Source organism: Bufo bufo, chromosome 1 (genome assembly GCF_905171765.1).
Source record: "Bufo bufo chromosome 1, aBufBuf1.1, whole genome shotgun sequence".
Classification (NCBI taxonomy): Eukaryota; Metazoa; Chordata; class Amphibia; order Anura; family Bufonidae; genus Bufo; species Bufo bufo.
Window position 1 is genome coordinate 620,409,202 of NC_053389.1, and position 15,585 is coordinate 620,424,786.

The following is a 15,585-nucleotide window of genomic DNA, read 5'->3' on the forward strand; positions in this document are numbered from 1 at the left end:
CAAGGTATTCCGTGAGGGGCATGGCGAGTTCCTAGAATTTTTTATTTTTTGTCGCAAGTTAGTGGAAAATGCTGATTTTTTTTTTTTTTCATACAAAGTCTCATATTCCACTAACTTATGACAAAAAATAAAAACTTCCATGAACTCACTATGCCCATCAGCGAATACCTTGGGGTCTCTTCTTTCCAAAATGGGGTCACTTGTGGGGTAGTTATACTGCCCTGGCATTCTAGGGGCCCAAATGTGTGGTAAGGAGTTTGAAATCAAATTCTGTAAAAAATGACGAGTGAAATCCGAAAGGTGCTCTTTGGAATATGGGCCCCTTTGCCCACCTAGGCTGCAAAAAAGTGTCACACATCTGGTATCTCCGTACTCAGGAGAAGTTGGGGAATGTGTTTTGGGGTGTCATTTTACATATACCCATGCTGGGTGAGAGAAATATCTTGGCAAAAGACAACTTTTCCCATTTTTTTATACAAAGTTGGCATTTGACCAAGATATTTATCTCACCCAGCATGGGTATATGTAAAATGACACCCCAAAACACATTCCCCACCTTCTCCTGAGTACAGAGATACCAGATGTGTGACACTTTTTTGCAGCCTAGGTGGGCAAAGGGGCCCATATTCCAAAGAGCACCTTTCGGATTTCACAGGTCATTTTTTACAGAATTTGATTTCAAACTCCTTACCACACATTTGGGCCCCTAGAATGCCAGGGCAGTATAACCACCCCACAAGTGACCCCATTTTGGAAAGAAGAGACCCCAAGGTATTTCGTGATGGGCATAGTGAGTTCATGGAAGTTTTTATTTTTTGTCACAAGTTAGTGGAATATGAGACTTTTTAAAAAAAAAAAAAAAAAAAAAAAGAAAAAAAATCATCATTTTCCGCTAACTTGTGACAAAAAATAAAAAGTTCTATGAACTCACTATGCCCATCAGCGAATACCTTAGGGTGTGTACTTTCAGAAATGGGGTCATTTGTGGGGTGTTTGTACTGTCTGGCCATTGTAGAACCTCAGGAAACATGACAGGTGCTCAGAAAGTCAGAGCTGCTTCAAAAAGCGGAAATTCACATTTTTGTACCATAGTTTGTAAACGCTATAACTTTTACCCAAACCATTTTTTTTTTATCAAAGACATGTAGAACAATAAATTTAGAGCAAAATTTATATATGGATGTCGTTTTTTTTTGCAAAATTTTACAACTGAAAGTGAAAAATGTCATTTTTTTGCAAAAAAATCGTTAAATTTCGATTAATAACAAAAAAAGTAAAAATGTCAGCAGCAATGAAATACCACCAAATAAAAGCTCTATTAGTGAGAAGAAAAGGAGGTAAAATTCATTTGGGTGGTAAGTTGCATGACCGAGCAATAAATGGTGAAAGTAGTGTAGGTCAGAAGTGTAAAAAGTGGCCTGGTCTTTCAGGGTGTTTAAGCACTGGGGGCTGAGGTGGTTAACACCAAACACTGCTCATGACTACTATCTAAAGTAATCAAGCTCATTAGCTCACAATCACAGGTATCAGTCTCCACTCTTCATAGAGCATACCGTCCTCAGCCGTCTAAGGAACTACTGAAACCACACTTTTTGAAGGATCTTACTACGATTATGATTCACTGCCTGCCACAATGTTTTCACCCACTCAAACTTGTGTTAGCCTGAATTCACAAATCCGTGGAACACCGGATAGGAACGCACGGTGTCATTGGTTGCTATGCCTTAATTTGCTTCGTGCCACCGCTTCTGTTCAGCAATCCTCGATACCAAAAATCTGCTGAGTATTTTTTTTGCGTCAAATTACTCGATTCATTTAATCAAGTAATAGTTTCAGCCCTATATCAATACCTGGCACAGTAGAGCATGTTTACTACTTTGTTGCCCCACTGTGCCTCCTGTTCCGTTTTGCTGCCCTGTAAGCTAATCGATAGCATTGGTACAGGGAGGAGAAGACGGACGCATTTCTCAGGGGGCGTCTCCCTGGCTATGAGCTGGCCAATTGCAGCAGACTACATTACAGCCATTGAGGAAAAAAGCTCACCATCTCCCTGGCTGTGATGCAGTGCGCTGCGATTGGACAGACCCACAGCCAGGGAGAAGGACACACTCCGAGTAAAGTAGAAGACACAGTGACTCAAGTTTCCCACTAACAAGTGTTTTTAAAAAATAAAAAAAAATTCAGAATTGTTTGGATAAGTAAAAGCATTCCAAAGTTATCAAAGCAAGACATGTCAGATTTGAAAGATTATGACCAAAACTGTACACAAGGCAAAGGGGTTGTTTGGATATCAAGGGAGACGGCACGTGCGCTAGAAAAAGTCCAGTTTATCATGTTAAACCTACATTGCATTCAGTCTGTAGTGCCTAAGCAAACCCTTAGCTATGAAGGTGTATGTGCACAGCTTTTCCCAGAAATTTGAATGGGTAGGGACTCTGCAAGATACGACTGACAGAAGGACCACCTATCTTTTGTGTAGCGAAGGTACGATCAGAAGCAGCTCGTAGTGCTTCCAGGTCCATGTCTACGCACCACAAAGAACATGTTCTATCTGTGCAGACCCATTCAAGTCACTAGGTCCGCATTCCCAAACTGAGTGCACACAGGCAGTGCCCATGCATCGCACATCAGTATTAGTGGTCTGCAGCACAGGCACTTAAGCCATTAAAGGGGTTGTCCGAGTTATGAAAAAAAATATAGCACTGAAAATCTGATATAACTGAGCTAAGCAAGTTTTATGCAAAATAAAAAATATTTCCTCATTTCCCTGGTTCTTTTCTGGCCCTTTGTTTACATGCAATAAAAAAAACTCTGCCCCTCCCGCTGCTCTGCTAAGGGAGTGGATACAAGTGCTGCCCTGAGTGACATGTCTGACTGCTGGGAGACTCTGCAGCATGTCGTATGTGTAGGACTACAAGTCCCAGCTGTATAATGACACTGCTAAGGGAGTAAATACAAGTGCTGCCCTGAGTGCTGGGAGACTCTGCAGCATGTTGTATGTGTAGAACTAAAAGTCCCAGCTGTATTATGACACTGCTAATACACACAGGTTTTCCAACCTACCTTCTTGTGAAATGCTCTCTAGTCTGTCAGATCATGTGCCCAGAATGGTCTCCTCACTGCCTGCATAGCTGTGCCGCTGAAGGGGTTAAGAATCCTAGCAGAGATTAGACGGCAGTGAAGGGGGCGTGGCCAGCACAGTGACATCTCGTTTACAGGCTTGTAAGGCCTCTTTCACACTTGCGTTGTTGGGATTCGGCATGCACTTCCGTTGCCGGAGGTGCCTGCCGGATCCGTAACAACGCAAGTGTACTGAAAGCATTTGAAGACGGAACCGTCTTCCAAATGCTTTCAGTGTTACTATGGCACCCAGGACGCTATTAAAGTCCTGGTTGCCATAGTAGGAGCAGGGGAGCGGTATACTTACAGTCCGTGCGGCTCCCCGGGCGCTCCAGAATGACGTCAGAGCGCCCCATGCGCATGGATGACGTGATCCATGCGCTTGGGGCGCCCTGACGTCACTCTGGAGCGCCCGGGGAGCCGCACGGACGGTAAGTATGCCGCTCCCCGCTACATTTACCATGGCTGTCAGGACTTTAGCGTCCCGGCAGCCATGGTAACCACTCTGAAAAAGCTAAATGTCGGCTCCGGCAATGCGCCGAAACGACGTTTAGCTTAAGGCCGGATCCGGATCAATGCCTTTCAATGGGCATTAATCCCGGATCCGGCCTTGCGGCAAGTCTTCAGGATTTTTGGCCGGAGCAAAAAGCGCAGCATGCTGCAGTATTTTCTCCGGCCAAAAAACATTCCGTACCGGAACTGAAGACATCCTGATGCATCCTGAACGGATTTCTCTCCATTCAGAATGCATTAGGATAATCCTGATCAGGATTCTTCCGGCATAGAGTCCCGACGACGGAACTCTATGCCGGAAGACAATAACGCAGGTGTGAAAGAGCCCTAAACGACCTTTATCAGAGCAGGGAGAGAAGCTGACATCACAGGTCATGTGACCCTCAGTGAAATCTGAGAAACCAGGCACTGGAGATAGTGAGTTAATTGGAAAGCTGTTACATTTGCCCAGTTAGGAACATAGAAAGAACAAAAAAAATAACTGATAACCCTTTAAGCTTGCGTGCATGAACCCTAAAAAAAAAAAAAATATATATATATTTTTTTTTAAGTTTGCTCTAGAACCATGTTTTATCACCCTTATTCATGTGTAATGCATTTCAATTTGCTGCAGGTCTGCACTACAAATCTGCAACAAAATCACTGTCTGAACAGGTCCTATGAGATCAAGAATCATGTGAGGTTACAACACAGATCATATGTCTGATGCAAAAAAACAAACCCAATCACTGCTTCAACGTGTTTATTATGTGCCAAACAAAAAAAATAAAATAAAAAAAAAGGGACACCACATCTGTAGGTTAAGTGCATTTTCTGCTTGCATAACTACAATGAGGTAGAGACTTTACACACGCAGCTTCACAGAAATGCCCATACAGGGCAGCTAGTGCATATTTAGCTCAGCATGTACTAGAAAGAGGGGGTTACAGACAGTGGGATCTTTGGCACAGAGCTTCCAAACATAGGGGGGTACAGAAATAAAAGGGACACACATTTTAAAGGCTTGAAACAATTTGCATAAGTCAGCTGCTTCCTGTAACAAAATACTCAAGTACATTCCCTCCAGGAGAAATGTCTCATCTCTTGCCTCTACCCCATTCTCCAAAGAAAAATCGATTACAGCCCTTTTCTGTCCAGCCATCCAAAAAGGAAGTGATTAAAAACTCTACCATCCCCTGAAGTGCAAATTAAAAAAGTGCAACAAACATCCTTAAAACTATATACACACACATGGTAATCATCCTTTCAGCCAAGGCTCCAAGTCTGTCATTTTGCTGCAAATCCTGTTGTACAAATACAGTATTTTATTTTAGGTCATAATCTTCAACTAGCAGCTCCGAGAAACAGAATACTTGCAATAATGTTAAAAGCTGCCAGGAAAAGAAAAAAAAATAAATGGACTTAAAAACCGTCTTTAAGAGTGTAAAAAGGAACTGGTAAAAATCCCAAAGAGGGTAAAATATGAAATATGATTGGTTTAAATTAAGAGCAGATCCTGCCATCGTTGTTTCAGTAAAAATGCCAACTGAACAGACTGTCTGTGGTTCAGAAGGACAGTAAAGAAATCAGAAGGCACTGTATGGCAACAGCAAAAAATTGGGTAACAGCTTAATGAAATATGCATCACCCACTATATTTGCAAGGAATGTAAAAAAAGCGCCTGTAATAAAAAGGAGGGAAAAAAAACAAAAAAAACAAAGACCCAAGGCAAGGGCAATAAACCAGATACTGTGCACACATTGCTTACATTCAGCAAGTGTTGGAGCCAAATATGGGTACTTCAATGCTAGGAGGAAAACTATGCCCCCATTACCATAAAAAACAAAAACACTCAAAAAACACACAGTATCCCTGGCAAAACTTCACTGTGCACAAGTGCAGATAACTGTTACATGGTACAGCAAACAATAAGTGCCAAACAAAATAAAAGTGACTTTCCCCCCACCGTCCGCTGACTTCCGCAATAATCCTGGAAAGATTTATGAATGCTCCTCGTGCTGTCTGGAGGGACAGGGCGCAGCGTCCTCTTCATCACATTCACTGAATTTGTTTTTAGCTGGCGACAATTCTAACTGGAGTCACGGCTCTTCTGGTTGCGCATCAGAGGGCGGTGGTGACGAAGAATCTCCATAGAGTGTTGCCAGTGCCAGCAGGAGCGGCAGAAGTACTTGAAGCAAACCTTATGATAAAAGGTAACACATTTTTTCATATGGTAATGCTATATCTTTGCAACACTTGATAAAATGTAAACTAGATGCATTGCACAATTAAAAGGAAAAAAATTCAGTCAAGTTGAAAATACTGCTCAAACTGGATCTACACAGATTGACTGAATCAGCGAACCTGCTGATTGCAGACTGGGAGATAGGGGGATCTGTGACTTCTGACATGGGTTTTATTTCTTGCATGTAACAAGCCACAGCATCTTGTCAAATCATCCATGTTGTGCTATTACTCTTTATCAACTCTGGAAGTTCATGAATGGTCAGAAAGTTCACCAGTTGGGAGAGAGACAGGGGGTTGGGGTCCCTGCAGTCCAATGCTGGCAGCACTGATTAGTGTCATATGGCACAGGGACACTCCCAACTGGTAATGGCCAGTTCACCCTGTTGGCAATTCATTCATAAAATTCTAGATGTAATACAGCAGTTTATAAAAGGATGCTCCAGAATTACTACATGGGGAACATAGTTACTGAATGATGTCAGGAGAGGTGAGCGGTCCTCTTAAAGCCCTTTTACACAGGAGGATTAACCAAATGTCCCACCATGTCCGGGGATCAAATGACAAACTCCTTTCTCATTGGTAAGTCAATGTAACCAGGAGGGCCTTGAACAATCCCAATCAATAATTGCCAAGTGAATTTCCAAATTTCTGTCTCTTAAGAGGGGTTTTCTCACTTCAGCAGGTGACATTTATCATGGAGAATACATGGCACCAATTATCCATATTGCTTCCATTTCTCCATTAAACACTGCTCATTTCCATGGTTACGACCACCCAGCATTCCAGCAGTGGTGGCTGTGCTTGCATACTATAGGAAAAAAGTGCCAGACTCTGGTGACCTAGACTGATGCTTTTTTCTGTAGCGTACAAGCACAGCCACCACTGCTGGATTGCAGAGTGGTCATAACCATGGAAACAAGAAGTGTATGCGATGGAAAAATTAATCCAGCCAAGGAAGCAATATGGATAATACTTTAGTATATGGCTTGTTTTAACTCTATATAAATGCCATTTGTTGAAGCGAGAACCCGCTTTAACTCATACAGTAAACCCAACGTTCAAGCACAGCACTATATGTAGGAGCTGTGCCCACTCAAACAGCACAGGGGCCAGGCCATTTGACAGCCAGGCCCCTGCTGTATCCACTAGTATCGCTGAAAACAGATGCAGTTGTATTAACTCGAATGTTGCGCCAGTCAATCCCAACTGCAGCATCTAAGGTTTTCCATTGCTGCCGCCGCCCCCCTCCCCATGTGATCAGGGCAACAGTGGTTGCTATGGCACATGGAAGCTTTATGAAAGCCTTCAGGCCTGCCATGTATGGAAACCTATAAAGCCCAGACTGGTTCGAAGACAACTATCAGTTACAACGCAGTACAACATAGAACAGGGATGCTCAACCTGCGGCCCTCCAGCTGTTGTAAAACTACAATTCCCAGCATGCACTGCTGTAGGCAGATTACAATTCCCAGCATGCCCAATCGGCCTACAGCAGTGCATGCTGGGAATTGTAGCTTTGCAACAGCTTGAGTGCCGCAGGTTAAGCATCCCTGACACAGCATATGCCGTACTGCATTGAATCAGGGATCAGTCCCACAGCGAAAAATAAAAAACACTACATAGAATAACTTTATTCTGCTGGTCAGTAAGATACCAATTCTGTAATTTTTCCCCACTGCATGCTGCAACAAACAAGCGGTGGTAGAACTGCTGCTGTTTCTTTATCCCGCTTCCCAAAAATCACAATAAAAAGCAATCAGGTCGTAAGTAACTCAATAGTTCCAATAATGGCAAAAATAAGCCCCCACACATCTCAAAATCTATAACCCAGTAGCATCCATAAATTCAGAGCATGGTGCCTCTACAAACTTTGGTACAGAATGGGTTAATTTCCTAATCAAGTGCTGTATTCCATGCCTCTTTAATAAGTTTTCAGAACCTACACCACAGATTCTGGAAAGGACTACCTGGTCTCTGCAGAAGAAAGGACCTGGTTGAGAATTGCAAACCTGGCACACAGAGTCTTCAAGGTAAGGGTCAATCTGAACCTAAAGCAAAGTACATGAAAATAAAAAAAGTTGATGTTATTAATTTACCAGCACTCTTGACAAGTCATTTAAAAACACATTTCTGCTTCTATTTGTCTGATAACCTTATATGCAAAGATAAGTGCCAACGGGCAGTTTGTGTACGCAAGTAGTGCTAGCTGAAAACAATTATTCCAGTCATTCCAATTAAAGGGGTTATCCAGGGACTAATATTTGTCTCATTGAACTTTCCCTTAGATGCCTATTCTTACCCCATCTGCTCAGTTCTCAGTGCAGTAGTCTCAGGCCATTTGCAGGTGTCACGACCATGCATCATCTGACTGCTGGACCTTAGTTATAGCCCAGTAGTGCTGAATGAAGGGAAGATCCTACATGTGATTGCATTGCACTGGCTTTGGCTTTCAATACCATGCAAAGCAAGTCCTCTGCAATCACATCTGTGTGTTCCATGTACAGCGCATTATTTTATATTAGGCAGCTCTAGAATGACAATGTCAAGTTTATTTCATTGTATTTTGGCCTTTTCAGGCACGGCTGTAACCAATCACTACCTGGACCTTCCAAATAAAGGACCCTTGCTCCACAACACTGAGGACTGTACTGATACCAAGCAGGAGAATGGGGCAGATAATATGCATCCAAGGGACACTACAAATGAATGAGAATTTTACTCCCTAGATAACCTTTATCTCTCACCATCTATTTGGCACAGGCTACACAGACCTGTTGTAGCGCTACAGATTTTAAAGGGGTATGACACCTTGCTGATCTATTACAGAGTACAATTCGTGTCAGCATCACACTCAGTTCAATTCTCCAAGACTGAGTGACCCTTGCTTAGCTGGAAAGTTCCAATCTACAGAAGGACCCTTTGTGTAGAAATGTTTCCCTGATTGAGACTGGCTGCTTTTGCTGAAATAGACTTCACAGCTGTGTCGCTGTCAGATAATTCAATAGGCGGTTTTGGAAATCTGCAAAGCAGATGTGTAAACACACACACACACACACACACACACACTTTGCTCGTACTGTAATGCACTGTGGTTTTCCTGCACAGGAAACAGAAAAACTATACATATTCCACAGTGTGCAGATGGCCTTAACGGTCCCTGCAGCGAAGTGCCGGTTCAGTTTCCATGTGGATTTCTATGCCATTTCTACACCAAGAGCAGCATCTGTCACTTCCAGATTTTAATGCAGACACAGGTATGTGAATAATGAAATTTAGCGATGAACATTGGTGTATAAAACGGATTTTAGCTGAATTAGAAAAAGGCAGGCACATTTAAGAAAGTTGTCTAAAGAATCCAATCAGCATTTTAAGAGCAGAATCCAATAGCTTTGTTGTGATTGGTTGCTACAGGCAACAGTTTAACCATTTAAAGTCTGCCCAAATGTATTACATTTACCTTTTTGGTAAATTTGGCAGTTTTTATCTCCACAAATGCAGCACTAACAGCCTTCAGGTAACTACGCTGGTTGTTGAAAGTCACTCGGCCAGAACCTATTTTATTGCAAAAAAAAAAAAAAAAAAAGTTGAGTGATGAGCTACAACAACCGAATTAGTAATAAAGACAGTTACACACCAATTGGGTACTTGTGCTTATCGGTATCAATGCCAGCATAGACCACCCCACCAAATAGATCATTCATTATAGAGGCAAGAGCTTCAGCATTCAGCATTCCATGCAAAGCCCCAACAAACACAGTTTTACTGGGATCCAGACGCTGAGATGGACTACGAACGAAGTTGCTGTCTGCCAGCACCCAAGGAATGACCTGCACCTACAAAAAAAAAAGAAACGTAAGATAGCAGTCTCACTGCAACTGGTTAATTTTCTTATGAATCCATTCTGATATAGTCAATGAGTGTTTGAAGCATTCTTGATAGAGATTTTCATCCTCTATTTTTGGGTCAGATTTCCTTGACCACCCATATAAATTTGTTAAGGATAAAAGAACATAGTCAGCATGAGCAACCCTAGTAAACCGGGAATACTGCCTGGTAGAGTTGAACATGCCGACTCCAAGGACTCCTCACCGCAATCTAATGTGTCTTTAGTCCTATTTTTATATTTTTCTTCTAATGAGGTGCTTTGTGCATCAAGGTGCAGGTTTACCACCTCAGCACTACTCCACATCCACCTTCCTACCTTAGTCAGTCTCTCCTGATTGACAGGGCCAGGCATCACTGCTTCAATGCCAAGCCCTGTATCCTCACTTGTGCTTGTAAGAGTTCAAGGCATATGTGCAGTACTTCTCATTAGGCCATCACCACTCAAATCCAAACTTTTGTCTGAGCTCCTACCAGTGCATGTGCAGGATTCCAGGGTCAGGCATCAGACCAGTCATCATGTCTGGCCCTTCCATCCAATTGGTGGCAGAGGGAGTGGCTAAGGCTCAAAGAGGTGAAGTGCTGCTCCAAGGAGCTTAGCCCACCCCATGATGCTCCAAGCACCTCATTAAACAAAACTCAATAGGAGGAATGTCTCAAAGGCACATTGGAGTGCTTCAAGAGGGTCCTTGCACTTATGACCAACCATATCAGGCAGCAAATGCATACCTGCCAAACCACCTAATTTCTAAAGAGTTAGTTGAACTGAGCATCTAAATGGGTATGGTGACCTCCAAGTTCTCCACCGATAGATGTTAGGAGATAGCCACTGCCAGTCTCCTGGCAGTGGTTTTCTCCCCTTTCACTACATATGAGAACATTGCTAAGCATACATATATTGGAGGATCAGAATAGATAACCATTGGCAGAATGAGCAGTCAGCCAAGTAACCTTGAAGGGGTTATAGACTGATATAGCACAAGATAGGCCATCACAACATAACCAATGTAGATGCCACCACTGGAGCAACAATCACAAGTCGATGGCATATGTCAACCATTACTACAAGTCTCAGGATTTGCAGTCAAGTGCCATGTACTGTAGATGCAAGATAGAGAGCCATCAAGCATAAATACTGTCCCAACAAAAGGTACTACTCATTAAAAGCTCCAAACCTCATGCTGCCACAGTACACATACTCCATGAAGACTCTAAACTGGATTGTGAACACCCTACCTCCTTGCAGCGCATCCTGCGACTTGACATCTTGAAATAGTGCTCACTCAGCCCATCCTGGCTTAGCAAGTCTTGAGTGCAGGCTTGAAGCAGTGCCCTCACAGATTTTTCAGATTCAAACACCAAGTACACATAGCCTGTAGTATTGAGAAAATAGCATTTAGAAGTTGAATAGTTTAGGTTTTGTCTAACTTAAGCTAAAGTAGTCTTCTCAAAAGAACTAGTTCATATGGGTACAGACAACACACAGCTATCAGATGCCCAGCAATGAGCAGTGACTTGGTCACAACCCCGAAAAGGATTACTGCAGAGCCTCCAGTGTTGGAATGAAGCTCTTATAGCCATGCCAACAGAACAGGATTTGTGCCATAGCCGTCTAAGGGGATGATACAGCATGTCACCCGGACCTCCAGCCAACTAGCTGGGAATAATCTAGCATGTAAGATAAGTCATAAATTAAATCTGGTCAGAGGTGGTAGGGCTAGCAGGAGAGCAACCCATGAATGGTGATTGGCAGACAGGACATCAAGAAGTCTCTGAAAGTGCCTTTTTCATCCTGTCATGTGATGAGGCAGATTAGTCCTAGCCAAAACGAGAGATATTCATTCCTTCAGAGTCTCTCACATCTAAGGCCGAGGTCACACTTATTTAAAAACACAGGCATAATTCCTTCCATTATACCTTATTGTGAGCAAAAACCAGGAGCAAAGCCTATTCAGAGATAACTGAAGTGTGATCTCAGCCTTAAAAGTTTTTGGGTGAATGGACTATCCCATAAAAGTTCTGCAGTCTAAGATACTGTTTTACATCAGTTGTCCAATAACCTACCACTAAACCTTGACTTTACATCTGGTTGGTCTACACTTCATTGCAAGGACATCCCTGACGGTCCTTGCATAATTAGCAGCTGCACTCTGCTACCAAAAAAGCACAAGAGACTTTCCCATAAATATAGGACAAAAAATAAAATATTTAAAGAGTGGTCCTGTGCCAAAACAGCAGAAAATGTGTTTGGTCAGGAAAGAGGTAAATGGCCCTGTCGGGTATGGTTATCAAGACAAGTTATACTTGTGTTAAAGCAGTTGGCTCCAAAGCAACCTCTGATCATTTGCTCTATTAAAACTACAGGCCTAGATGGGTTCCCCTACTCCGTGGTAGACTCAGTATCCTTCAGCTCTAGGCTGGCATTAATTGGTAACTCACAGCAAATCCTACGATCGTTAAAAGCAAAAACGCTAGATGCTTTTCAAATAGCACTTATACATAATCAATGGACAAGTTTGAATCCCATTTGTCTTTGCAACCTATGGAACCATCATGCATTTTACATGGAAGGGAGGGGGGGAACTAGTATGCACTTCACTAAGCGGAACTTGTGTAAAGCCAGCTTCAGAATAGGTGGCTGGTGCGTATTACACCAACCTGTTTTTAGCATTAGTCATTTCATACCTATCCCATCACCGTGTCACCAGCTATCTGTCCCATGCAAGAAAAGCAGCACCAGTGCACACCAAGTAAGTGCCAAAAATAAAAGTTTGCTCCTACCATTCTGGTATTACCTTTGGGCATATTACCTTTAGGAGGACAACGGGGATGCTTTCCATCCTTACCAGGCCACTCGACACTCAATGCTCCAAATACCCGGAATGTGTTTATCAGTCCAGCTGCAAAATAAAACAGTTTGAGAGCTCTATAGGCAGATAAAAAAAATTCAACATCTTGATCTGCTGGACATGGCCCTTCCATATAAAATAGCTAGGCGACTGCCTAGCTGATCACATTTTCTGCTTCAGCAACCTCTATTGATCAGCTCATGAACCAGCCTGGTCATATTACAGGAAAGCTTTAATGTACACGAGCAATGGGGGTGGTGGTGGGAATGGATCCTGTTCCAGTATTAACTTACTCTCTGTAATGTCCCAAGGAACTCCACCAAGAAATACTTTACAAGAATAAACTGGGTTTTTGTAGTTACGAGGAGGCAACTGACCACTCCATGTGCAGGTAGCTTCATTTACCGCTTTAGAGAGGGAAAAAAAAAAAAAAGCAATTTAACAGAACACAATTTTTGATCATGTTACCACCAACGTAAGGCACACGTAGGTATACAACTTAAATGCCGAAAAGTTCAAGTACTTTACAGCTGCCACAATGCTGACCAACATATCAGAACACACATGTGCTAAGCACAAGAAATGTGTATTTTGCAGACTTAAGGTAAATTGAAAATACACCAGGTCACATGTATCTGCCCCACAGTACATTGGTAGGGATGGCAATCTTTCACAACAAAAGTACTCCTAGGAACAGGGTCCTCAACGTTTATCATCTCTGCATGACTGAGCTCACCCTGTACAATAAGAGCACTTGTATTGCAAGCCTGCTAGATCTAGAGGCAGACAAGTTTCCAGGGCTTTTCCTTTCAGAGTAAGTAATAAATCCTGCCCATTGCTCACTGGGCAGGTAGAATTGTTAGCAAGTTTCCTTTGACTCCTGTCAATGCAGGTCCTCATCCGTCTCCATAAGAGATCTCCTGGAACAAGCCTGAACAGCTTTATCCTCACTGTATTGGAAAGGCAGCATTTCCTTAGGATCCATGTCCCTGCTAACTGGGAGTGCAGAAAATTGACACCCCCTTATATTTGTGCCATACTTATCTGGCACTCTCAGCCCGACGTTCTACCTCCTGATACTGGATAAGCTGCAGGTATAGACTAGGGTTGCAGCCGCCTTTATTCTGGCCCAGCCAACTGGCAGATATGAAATATGAACACATGATTTCAAGCCACCAAGAGGAAATTAGTATACCATACTTGACTGTACAGACACCAAATAAGACATGAGCAAGCTTTACAGCAGGTCAGATCCTTAAGTGGTAACTCATGCAGACAGGTATGGGGCGTTTGGACTTCCAGCGATACCCAAAAAGTATGAAACAGACGAGTTATTAATTAGTAAATATTCCTTAACAGGTAAGTTGACTCATTCCTGTATGTAAACCGGCAGCCAATGGACCACAGACTGAATGGAGACCACGTCTAGACACTTCATGAACTTGTATGTGGTGGAGCGTGAGGAACAGGACATACCCCATTAACAGTTCCAAAACGCCAAGTTGAACCACCACCACCTGGTGCTGGCATTCTGAAGGGCAGATTACAACAAGAGGTTTATGCCCCACACAGCATTTCAGAGTCAGGTGTAAGCCAAATAATCTAATAAAAGGCTTCAAGATATGATAAATGGTCTAAGTTTACAGCTGAAAAAGCAAATTACAAACTGGCTGAAATATTACCTGCAGCTTGTCTGTGCAGGCGTGCCTCTCTTTCAATGCTGAATGGATCATCAGCAGATTCCAGTAAGTCCCATGATGGCCATACAGAGGTACCAGGCCATCTTTTTGGCATTCCAATTGGGGAAGCAGTGGCTGCAGCTAGAGCAGCATGATCTGGATCAAACCTTGAGCCAAGCCCCAGCTTTAGAGGGTCCCGGGAAACTCCACTCCCCAATGAAAGAAAAGGTAGAGGTGGAGAAATACGTAGACTGGACTGTTAGGGGGAGAAGGGAAGCATCAATACAGTGTCCGCTAAAACATGGCGCTGCTGTGAAAAGCCTATTCAATAGCCATAGCTCAGATACTACAACTATATTCAAGAATCACTACATAAAAACATGAACACATACCATGACATTTCTATATTAGGTGGTCCGTGCATTAGAACCCAGTTATTTGCAGACTAAAGTTTAAGCATCACTAGTTATGGTTTCCAGCAACATTAGATCCTGCTTACAATCAAGTCTGAGAGGTGGTCCGAGCCAGAGCTGAATCCACTAGTGTCTGAATCAGAAGGGCTGCTAGAACGGGAGTCTAAAAAAGAGCGGCTGTCCAGGCGAGAGTTGCGTAGCAGTGGGGAAGGGTACTTCTCCATCAAGTCTGAGCCAATCGGGTCCAATGGCAAGAAGCCAAGTGGTGGAGGTTTGCCTAGAGGGTTGCCAAGTAGGTTGAAAACTAAGGAAAAGAATTGACAATATACAGAATTGTTAAGGATTTTAGAGAAAGATTGTGTTGCAGTCTAGCAACTTCAATTTGATAGGCACAGCTTTGGCAAACATGTATAAAAACCTTTATATATAAAAAGAAAAAGCAACACCACTAAATACATACACTTGCAATGCAGAGGATGAAATCCCATTTCAAAATCCAATATAACACTTGCATACAAGTCAGCACTACATGTGCACACTAGGCCTGTATGCTTTACATCCCTGCAGTATCTATTTTGAGACTTGGCACTAATGACCCCAAGGATGCATTTTGCTGAATCACTGCCCGAACTGCAGAAGTATTTTCATGTAATAAATTCAGAAGTGCCCAACCTTAACCAGAGACTTGTCATGGGGTGAGGGGCATTCTAAAGCCCAAAGGCCCGAACATGTCCTGACCACTATTACATCCTAGTAAGAATCCCTATACACTTGTACTGTACTCTAATACTTCTGTACAAGTTAGGGTTGGGAGATTGGATCATCATCGATAAGCGATTATATTCTTTTGTTTCTAGCTACGAGTTTTTTTGCAGGATGGATTATATTTAGTGACACCATTTG

General features: G+C 42.7%; 1 protein-coding gene across 3 annotated transcripts in view; it reads right to left on the minus strand.

The window, feature by feature from the left end:
* Positions 1-4,358: 4,358 nt before the first annotated feature.
* CPEB1 (cytoplasmic polyadenylation element binding protein 1) overlaps positions 4,359-15,585 on the minus strand; it is a 51,710-nt gene continuing 40,483 nt past the window's right edge. For 2 of the 3 annotated variants that reach the window (XM_040413779.1, XM_040413778.1), the window contains exons 4-12: positions 14,769-14,986; positions 14,273-14,525; positions 12,884-12,997; positions 12,537-12,641; positions 10,978-11,114; positions 9,494-9,692; positions 9,317-9,411; positions 7,827-7,907; positions 4,359-5,812 (exon numbers count right to left, since the gene is read on the minus strand). In XM_040413779.1, coding sequence (XP_040269713.1) covers positions 5,702-5,812; positions 7,827-7,907; positions 9,317-9,411; positions 9,494-9,692; positions 10,978-11,114; positions 12,537-12,641; positions 12,884-12,997; positions 14,273-14,525; positions 14,769-14,986 — 1,313 coding nt within the window. In that variant the 3' untranslated portion in view covers positions 4,359-5,701. The remainder of the gene's footprint in view (positions 5,813-7,826; positions 7,908-9,316; positions 9,412-9,493; positions 9,693-10,977; positions 11,115-12,536; positions 12,642-12,883; positions 12,998-14,272; positions 14,526-14,768; positions 14,987-15,585) is intronic. The other variant, XM_040413780.1, reaches the window with a different exon arrangement.